This window comes from Gavialis gangeticus, unplaced genomic scaffold (assembly GCF_001723915.1).
Source record: "Gavialis gangeticus isolate Ggan-Ray unplaced genomic scaffold, GavGan_comp1, whole genome shotgun sequence".
Lineage (NCBI taxonomy): Eukaryota > Metazoa > Chordata > Crocodylia > Gavialidae > Gavialis > Gavialis gangeticus.
The window spans coordinates 36,841,328-36,851,636 of NW_017728994.1; the positions used below are offsets into that span (position 1 = coordinate 36,841,328).

General features: G+C 39.9%; 1 protein-coding gene across 3 annotated transcripts in view; it reads right to left on the bottom strand.

Moving 5' to 3' along the window:
* Window positions 1–10,309, bottom strand: part of SLC16A12 (solute carrier family 16 member 12) — a 51,134-nt gene that overhangs the window by 16,296 nt on the left and 24,529 nt on the right. The window contains exons 1-5 of one of the 3 annotated variants that reach the window (XM_019502587.1): window positions 8,536–8,676; window positions 8,340–8,443; window positions 6,946–7,089; window positions 2,166–2,757; window positions 729–988 (exon numbers count right to left, since the gene is read on the bottom strand). In XM_019502587.1, the coding sequence (XP_019358132.1) occupies window positions 729–988; window positions 2,166–2,757; window positions 6,946–7,089; window positions 8,340–8,349 (1,006 nt within the window). In that variant the 5' untranslated portion in view covers window positions 8,350–8,443; window positions 8,536–8,676. Of the gene's footprint in view, window positions 1–728; window positions 989–2,165; window positions 2,758–6,945; window positions 7,090–8,339; window positions 8,444–8,535; window positions 8,677–10,309 lie in introns of those variants that run through there. The other 2 variants (XM_019502584.1, XM_019502585.1) reach the window with 2 other exon arrangements.

Sequence of the window (10,309 nt, forward strand, 5' to 3'; positions counted from 1 at the left end):
CCTAGTTTTTTAACTAGGATGGGGTGAGAGACGGTGTCAAAGGCCTTGCTGAAGTCCAGAAAGACTACATCCACCGCGACACCTGCATCCATGGCCTTTGTGACCTGATCATAGAAGGCAATCAGGTTGGTCTGACATGATCTCCCCTTAATAAAACCATGCTGATTGCCCCTGAGCATCATTTCTGACCACATTGTGGTTGGCACATTGTTCCTTGTGTGCTGTTGGCTAGAGCACCTGCTCTGCCTTCACCAAGTCAAGCTATAGCATCATAGCTCAGCCCCAGCACAGATCTTTGAGAGTTCTTGGCACTTTGGTGAAGTGCCCAATGCTTGGAAGAGGGCCAATGTCATGCCTATCTTCAAAAACTTGTGCTGGGGTGAGGAGGGATGCCCTCTGCATAGATGCCCTAACTCTGTAGGATTCACATCAGGATTTTCTGACTTGTCCCACTCTGGATTTTCACCTCTGAATAGGTATTTCCATAAATGGGGATAGTTTGGCTGTGTGTAAGTTGGAGAAAGGCAAAATTCTCCACAATTCTATTTTTTAAATTATGTTTTTCGTTAATATTGCAATTTTGGTGACATGATGAACAAAGCCTACACAAGAAGAAACCTCCCTATTTTGAGCAGCTCTAACCTAAATATTCAAGGGCTCTGCTTTTGTCAGTAGGAAAATCTAGAGTAACAGCATAAACAGAATTGCAGAGGTGTCTGTGAACTGACCTGCAATGGGTGGACTCAGTAGGTATGGTACTGCATGAAGAAAATACACCACGCCTAGGGCTGATGATAAGGAAGGAGTTCCAACCACATCTGCTGTCACAACAGGAATCAGTGTTACATAGGCTCCATCAAAATACCCAAAGGTAAATGAGAAAGGCACAAGCAGAGGGAAGCTTTGGAGAACAGGTAGGAAGAGACAACAGAGGCCATCCATTCCCACAGCAAAGAGGTAGCAAATATGTCGATACTTCTTCAGACACCTGTGGATTTTAAAACAGGAAGCATAAAGCAATCTTACACACTTTCTCTTTGTTTCCACATATTTCTAGATTGATTACCTTGCTCTTTACAAATAATACAGGATTTTGTTGTCTCATTATAATTTTTTTGTTTTAACCCATCCCCTGCTTCTTCTATACTGCTAAATTTTAATGCCTAGCTTAGCATGCAAAGGTCTCTATCTAGCCACAGAGCAAATAACCTGAACCACATGAGAGCAAACTAACTTCCTGTTCCTTGCTCCTAATTTTGGAGCATGCTGGTAAAAGGAAAGTAGGTTAGTATCTGGCCACATTCAGCTACTTGGTTTCTATACTTTTATCTTTATATGTTGAAGAAAAGGCTCTCAATATCTTGGAAAATAAGACAAAATACCTACTTCTCTCCTCTTTAGTGGTGTAAACCAGGAAAGATTCAATTGAGGTGAAAGTGGGTTAAACAAGAGGGAACAGAAGCCTACAGTTCACAGCAACTCAAATATCATATATATGAAATAAACATGACAATCAAATTGGCTTTTAGACTTAGATTCCCGCACATGTGATCTTCTGCACCAATGTTATAAATGCTGCGTAAGTGTTCAGAATGAGCTAAGATGGCACAGCATGCTAAACACTCAAAAGCCAGGCAGTGCAAACATTTGGGTTTGCATAACCTTAACTCTGTCCTTTTGTGCATATGCAGTAAAGTGCAGGGCCAAATTGTTGGCTCTGTTCCATTGCTTTTGGGATAGTAGTACAGAGGAACCAGGCTATTATCCTCTCATGATTGGACATACAGGGCAATGCTAATTTACATTATATTTATGGCATTGACCATGGAATGTTTTTCCATGGTGAACCCAGTTCTGGACTCATGACCCGACTTCCAGTCTCAGTCCAACCATTATAATTCAATTTCTGTGATACTAACAACACTAGACATATACAGTTGGGATTCTTAGGTTGGTAACTGCTGCCACATGACAACTTTTCATTCAAATTTAAAAATATAATTAAAATCTGAGTTAACCTACAGATGGAATCAATGGTAAGTGATAAGCATTTCTAAAAGATGAATGACAGCAAGCAACAGAAAAGAAATGCAAATTGTTTCCAATATCATCAATATAGAAGTTAATATGCATCACACCATCTGCAAACTGATGTCTGTCATTACCTTCTGTCTGTTAGCCATCCAAAGGTGATATTGCCAATGATGTCAATGACACCAAGTATAGACATAAGGAAAGCAGCCTCCTGATGACTTACACCAACACTCAGAGCATACGGCACTAGGTAGACAAAGAGAGGGCTACAACCATATGCCATAAACAAAACAGACACTGCTAGCACCATGAAGTCTGGCATCAGCAAAAAGTTGTACTCCTGCCATGAGCAATGACATAGACATTCATGGGACCATTCTTTCATTAAAGGTGAACACATGGATATCTGCTTTAAGTCTTGCTTCTGTGCTTTGGAGACATATTCCTGTTTATGCAATTCAGAAGGGTTTTCATGGTCCTCCTTAAGAGTAATAGGCCGCATTAAAGCACCACAGACACAGAGGTTTAAAACAAAACCTCCCAGGATTAGTAATGCTCCACGCCAGGAAAACTGTTCAATTAAGAGCTGGACCACAGGAGCCAGAATGAAGGTACCGATGCCACTCCCTGACATGGCTATCCCATAAGCCAGTGCTTTCCTTTTGTTGAAATATTTGCCCACCATTGCTATGGCTGGAGAATAACAGAGTGCAAATCCAAGCCCTAGAAAAGAAGCAGATTGCATATTATTTAATACTGAAAATATGTAATAGAATACATTACAGTTAACCAAATAACCTACTTTCATCAGCTCTAATGAATGGGAGGGCCCCTGCTTACCACAATTTTACAGGTCAGGAATAAGTGAAAGTGGTAACACCCCCTAGAAGGACACCAGATTAAGCAAATGCAGTTGAACCTCAATGATATGTTTCATGCAGAGGCCTGGTGAGGATTGGTGAGCTTTTTGTTTTAGTAAGTGCTCAGGCTATAAAAAGAACATCAGCAATTATATGTGGTCTAGCTTTTTATCAAGGCAAGAAAGTTAAAAAATGAAGACATGGCACCCCCCTAAACCTCTAGGGACCATGGCATCATGCACACTGTTCTGAAAGCCATTGCTCATTGTGGTCTGGTCAATTACAAACGCAAATATCTATTTCCTGGGCAGATCTGTTTAATTGCAGACCTCTAAAGAAAAATTTAGGGAGGTTCCCTGTCTTGTGAATTGTATGACATGCCACTTTCTTTAACCAAGCAAACAAAGTATATTTTTCAACTGGTTGGAGTATTAAATCCCCTTAAGAAGCCCTCAATCCTATTATTTTGATTTAGATTATGATTGTGATGATTTTCAAAATCACGTCAATAAATGTTTTCTTTAAAAAAAAGAGAAAAAAAAAGGAAAAGAAAAACGAAACAAACAGCATCTCTTGGAGAAAAAATTGATTATAGAATTTCAAGGAGAGATAACAATCAGATGAAAGTTTGCATTAGTACAGTGTTTCAGCACAGATTTCTGAATCGAAATGTATTCCAGCCCGGGATTTTAGAACAAATTTCATCTTCAGATAAAAATAGTCCTCATTCCCAATGGGTGTGTCTACTCATGTGCATTACTGTGCAGTAACCAAAATTACTGTGCAGTATGAGCATGTGCCTACATATGGCAACTTATGCCGACTTGAGCATAAAGTTGATACTTGCATCATGCTGGTATCAAATTTATACCTGATTAGTTACTGCGCAGTAATGCACATGTAGACAATTTGCTGCACAGTAACACTGTGTATGGACTGATCTGGGATTAATTTTAGTCCCAAATCAGTTCACACACAGTGTTAATGCACGTGTAGATGCCAGCCTATTCCCACTTACTGCAGAGTAAATTTAAATTGGCATAAATCCACATGCTATGCATTAAACCTACTAGGTGGAATGGATTACACTAACACAAGAAGGCAAATTCTCTGTTACCTCACTCAGATATAACAGAGAGGTAGTATAACTAGGATGTGGACAGCAGTCTTGAGCTAGGACCATACAAGGAGCCACACCTGAGTGGGAGACTTGAACTAAATTTTATCTTATTTTACTGATCATATCTTTGTCAATTAAGCCAAATCCAAGTAATGGATGGGAATTTAATCCTGTTCAGTGTACTGACTTTGTTTTAGAACACTAAAAATCCCTAAGAGTAAAACAATGTAACATTAATATAATATAATAAAATTATCCAGGTCACAGAGAACTCAAAATTAAAGGTCTGTGAAATGTGTTCATGGTCAACCAAGGAAAAGGATATACACTGCATTTGATCCCTTTAGAAGTGCAAACATTTTATGAATCTGAAAAGACCTTCATTTATATATTACTAAATAATGAATGGAGAAATGAAGAAAATTAGTCCACTATTATCAGGCATCTGTCTTTTGGCTCTCCACTAGTGGATTATATATGTTCTCCTTTCTGGGTATATTCATTATGAGAAAAGGCTGAAAGAAAGAGGGTTATTTAATCTGGAGAAGAGAAGATAAAAGGGGAATTGGATAAAGTCTTCAAATTCCTGAAAGACAATCATAGAAAGGATAGAGATGATTATTCCCTGTGGCCACATGGTACAGGACTAAGAGCAATGGGCTCAAGCTGAAGCAAAGGAACTTTATGTTAGATATTAGGGCTGTGCAAAGCTTTGGTTGCTGATTCGATTTGGCCACAGGGTACAGGACTAAAAGCAATGGACTGAAGCTGAAGCAAAGGAAATTGATGTTGGATATTAGGGCTGTGCAAAGCTTTAGTTGCTAATTCAGCAGCCGAATCTCTGAATCCAAATTGAATCAGGAGACCCATTAATCTCTCCAAATTTAATCAGAAGCCTCCAAAATGATTTGGAGGGATTCAACAATTCAGGCATAGACAAAGCCTTATATGTACATACCTCAAGGTACCAGGAGCGGCTCGTAAATGCTGAGATGGTGGGGCAGATGGAGCATCCCACGGGAGCATGGGGGGGCCCACCCAAGTGCTTGGCAGTGGACCAGAAGTACCTCCCCTCCCTTCCAGCTTGGCGACTGGTGCCTCCTGGGACTGGGGGGCACCTGAGGTCCCCCCGTGGCTGATCACTAAGCCTAGAGGGTGCGGGGGGGGGGCGGTCTCCTGCACACTCAGCAGTGAACCTGGAAGTGAACTGGAAGTACTTCTGGTCTACTTCCAGGTCCACCGCTGAGCACGTGGGCTTCCCCCCTCCCCAGCACCCCCATGCTCCTGTGGGATGCTCTATCTGCCCCACTATCTCAGCATTCATGAACCACACCTTGTACCTCGAGGTATTTAGAAAAAACATATAAAGCTGTCTATGGCTGAATCACTGATTCTCTGAATCAGAATCCAGTCTTCAGATTCAGCTGAATTGAATCTGAACAGTGATCTGAATCAGCAAATCAAATCACTGTCCCCAAATTGGACCAAATCCAAATGCGAATCGAATATTGCCTACTTTGCACACCCCTATTGGATATTAGGAAGAAATTTCTGACCATAAGGGTGGTCAAATATTGGAACAGGCTACAAAGAGAAGTTGTGGACACTCAATCTCTTGACATTTTCAAGAAATGGTTAGAGAGATATCTGGCTGGGACGGTTTAGTCAGGGATGATCCTGCCTTGAACAGGGGGTGAGACTACATGATCTCATGAGATCCCTTCTGGCTCTACTTTCCTATGATCCTATGATCACTTTGGTAAGTCTCACAACTTCTACTGGCTCTGAGTTTGGATATATGCTACTATTGGTCTTGACTCCCCTCTGGGTTACACATTTGCTTGCTGTGTCAGCATAAGCAACCATTTACTGTGGGTTCATATCTTCATTACTACCTGCAGACTAAATTCACTACTTGAGGCATGGACTATCCGCAACTTAATTCAGAATGCTTTATTGCTTCTCTTCCTCAGTATTTATAATAGTTCTCAAAGCAGTTCTCAAGAAGCTTCAATGGCATTTGGATGGTATGTGATATAGAGCTTTGGGTAACAAGGGACATTATTTGTTATGAACACATTTGGCAAAGATTAACACTGTAATGCAGGAGCAACACATATGCAAGGATTTTTTTTCTTAGCAAATAAGTTGTTGGCAGCATATGAAGTATAGTAATTCTACTAACATGTAACTAAACAGCAGGAGACCAAGAACAAGTCTTATATCACCATGGCTACCATGTCAATTTTAATGAGTCAAGAATCTCAGTATAACCAATGACACCTTTAATTTTCTTTTGGATACAAGCAACTGTGGAAAACAGGAAAGACCAAGGATAGTTTCAATGCAATGACTAAACACAAAGGGACGAGGTATTATGGCAAAGCAATCAACAGAGATTTTTTTGCTTTTAAGCCGAATGTAGGACAGGGAAAAAAATAAGATGTGCTATGATGAGCAATACAGCGATTATTTCACACATCTGAAAGGCTTCTCTGGCCTTTTATTTTATTTTTAATTATTTGATTTAAATAAAGGAAATCTATGTAAGGCCTTAGATGGGTTGGTAAGATATTAATATTAGAGAGAAAAACTAGCAGCCTGCCATCTAGAAAAAACTCCTTTCCGCCTTCTCAGAAGTTTACTCTCTGCCCTCTTCAAGCTGATGTTACGTTGCTCTGTGCCTGCAAGATCACCAGAGTAGAACTATTTCAGGCAAGCTTGGGAAGCAGATTCCAGAACCCTGGAGCCCTCACAGGGAATGCTCAGGCAGCGATCCCCTCTCCTTTATAATGAGGAAGAACCACCTTGAACATCTCTGCTGACTACATCTGTGGCAATATGAAGATATCTCTTTGAAAGTTTTAATTGCTCTGACAATTCTGGGTTGCTTTGTTGGTTGGAACATACCACATCAGTCCCTCCTCCTACCTGTAAGAACTCCTAGTGACAGGTAGAGGTGCTCCAGGCTTGTGGCAAATGAACTCAGGATTAGTCCTGTAGATGCAAGCATTCCTCCCAGCATGATGCCCACTTGACAGGACACACGATTACTGATAAAACTTCCAAGTGGGGCTTTAAGAAATGATGAATGAAGTTAGTTGATAGCACCTCATCACATGCACCACACTACCATGAAAATGAAAGTTTAGGAAAAGAAACAACCACCAAAACCAAAGAGAAGAAAATACTGACCTGCTTCCACAGCTAATTAGAGTAACATTTCACTATCACATACATCACTACAGTACTTGTGAGCAACCTAAAAACCCTTGCAAAAATTATTATATTCTGTTTTCTATAGAACCAGGTAGAGATGAAGATTAGTATAGCTTTTTAATGGCCATTTTTATAGTCCAATGGCATCTCTCAATTAATGAGGACAGGAGGAGACAATGGTGATATCTAGATAAGGAGCATCGTTACTACTGCAATAAATCTGCTGCTCTTGGAATTTACATTGAAGCTCTGTTTGGATAGGTCCCTTTCACCTTCTCACTGAGGGTCTCAGATCTTATATGATGTGGTAAAGCTCTCTCTGTCTCCCTCTGGAGATTAGATAGAGGCTCATCTCACTTCTATGAAGAAATCATTTCTCATCCTACCTACTTTCACAGAATTCTGAATGATAAACTTATAATCAAATCACATGTACTCTGGTTGATACAGAATGGTTGCCGCCACTTACTTCTAAGATGTCTGGCTATTTTTTAGGCCCCGCTCCTGAAAAGTTGGTAAACTTTTCCGCCCATGTACCTCATGCCATAGGATTGGGGCCTAAATTTGCAGTCCTATGAAATATATTCTTGAGAAATTCTTGAAAACAAAATGTGTGTTCAAAGAGTAAGCCAGGAAATATTTTTAAAAGAATGAAAAAGGACATTTACCCAAATAAGTGTTATGGATGTGACTTGAACTAAAAGAACAAAGAAACAGCCCAACTCTAAAATGTAACTCAAGCAAAACAAGTGTAATGTAACATCAGGCAAAACAAGTGGTAGTTTACTTGCTCTCAAACCAAGATTTATCCCTGAGTCTTTATCACACATTTCTTAAAGAAACATCACTTGACAACAAAATGGTTTGCTTCTTTTCACTATCACACAAAGTTATTTAAAGAGATTCCCTTCTTGCCAAACCACACTGTGGGAATCAGCTATACCATTTGTTTCAAAAGGCCAGGCTAGCTTGGACAAAAGCCATTGACATGATTAGAAGCCCCAAATCAGAATATTTCCCAACTAGCTCCAGTGACTTATGAATATGCTGTCAGGTGTCCCACTCAAGAACACACCAATCTATTATTCTTAGAGGGCAATACACACCGCAGAGCATTGTAGCACAGTCTGCGATGGAATGGATCCATGCTGTTCGGGCATAATCCTGAGCAAAGTAGGTTTGGAATTCCACAAAAAATATTGAGATGCATCTAGGAAAAAAAACATGAATATTGATGTGTTAAGAACACAATTAATCCATTACAGAAAACATAAGTTGTTGCTATTCAAGGATCACAGAAACCTGGTTTTGGCTCCTTTCCAATTCTCCTGGAAGTGAATGGAAAGATAACCACTGGCTTCCAAAGGAGTTGGGTCAGGTCTTTAAACACCTGCAAAGAGGAGTTTGAAAAAAGAATCTGTGTGGATACGCTGAAAACCTGGAAAATGAAAATGTGCAAAACTTGGATAATTAGTACAGCAGTTCATACAGTGAGTTTACCTCTGTCTGACTGAACCAGAGAAGAACCCTGTTTTTTGTACCAATGACTGAGTCAGAGGATGGTCTTCAAATCTGATCCTAATAGTGGGATTACACAGAATTAAATTAATTTAGATCACATTAATCTAATGCAGATAGATTAGTTTAATCTAAAGAAATATGATGGAAACATTAATAGCATTTTTCTTACTTTATCTGATATTTGTATTATACAGAGCTGAATAATCACAGAAGATGCAAAGGTAGTGGAAACCAAGAAAAAATATTCAATAAAAGAGAAATCTAAATATCATAAGGGCCAATAGGTCTGTGCCAACTTTTTAAAACTGTTTATTAAAATGCCCGTGAAGGAAATTATCTTGCTTTGTTCAACAAGTATCATTACTATGCCTGCATACATATAGGAAGAAACTAGAGATTGTTTTGTTCCATTCTAGTTTCAGGCTAATAACAGGATACAACTTTGGTAAATTCTCTACAGTAATCTTTAAAGTTCTAATAAATATTTCTTTTTACAGTCATGACCAATCCTTAAAAGGGATGAACAATCTTTTCTTCTCAATTTTAATCTACCATATACTATTATCCTATCTTTCTGCCCTTGTTTCTTCCTCCTTTATATATAGGTTCAAAACCAAAGGCCAGCTGTTTAAAATCTGGTCAGTAAAACAGAAAGCAGTTTTCTCCCTCCAGTCTTGTCTATGTTAATGATAGAAACATTTTCTAGGTATAACTAGACTCTTATCAGTATTATTTATTTTGCAGTACCTGAGAATGGTAGTGGTAGGTGCTGCAAACAGACAAATGACAATCCCTACATCAAGATTCTTATCAAATACAATTTCTATGATATTTACTCATGAATAAAGTTAAGTGTGCACTTCAGCTCCTAAGGACCTGATCTTTCAATGAGTTTTTTTGTGAACAGGCCTTGCATCCCACTGAAATCATCAGGCAAAACTGAAATAAAACATATAAACATACTTCTTCCATGAATCTATAACATATAAATGCTGTGTGTATGTTCCATATTTCTGTGTCATGAGTAAACAAAGTTGGCTTTTAGTTAGCTTTTCAGTAGGGTGACTATAATAATTTTAGGAAAATCCAGGACAGACGAAGGAAATCCAGGACAGCAGGGGGGTGGGCGAGGGCATGCACACACATGCAAATGCGCACACACCATGCATCTGTACCCACCTCCTCGTGGGGACGTATACACTAGGGCTGTGCGAGGCTTCGGATTGCGCTTCGGATCCGGGGCCGCTTTGGACGCTTTTGTGTCCGAAGCAGCATGCCCAGAGCGAAGTGCGGGCTCAGTTAAGATGTCCGAAGTGGTTCAGAGCTTCTGAAGCGCTTCGGAAATGCTTTGGATGCTTTGGACACTGAAAGAGAAAGTTAGAAGAGGGAGGGGGAGCTGGGGAGGGAGAGAGAGTGGGAGGCAGGGGGAGGGGGAGCAGGGGTGAAGACTGACACATGTAGGTGGCCAGTGAGAAGGATTTCTCTCTGGTTGCCTTTCCAATGACAGCATCTGAGGGGAGAGACCGAGAAACAGCATAAAAGCCTCTGTTTGGAG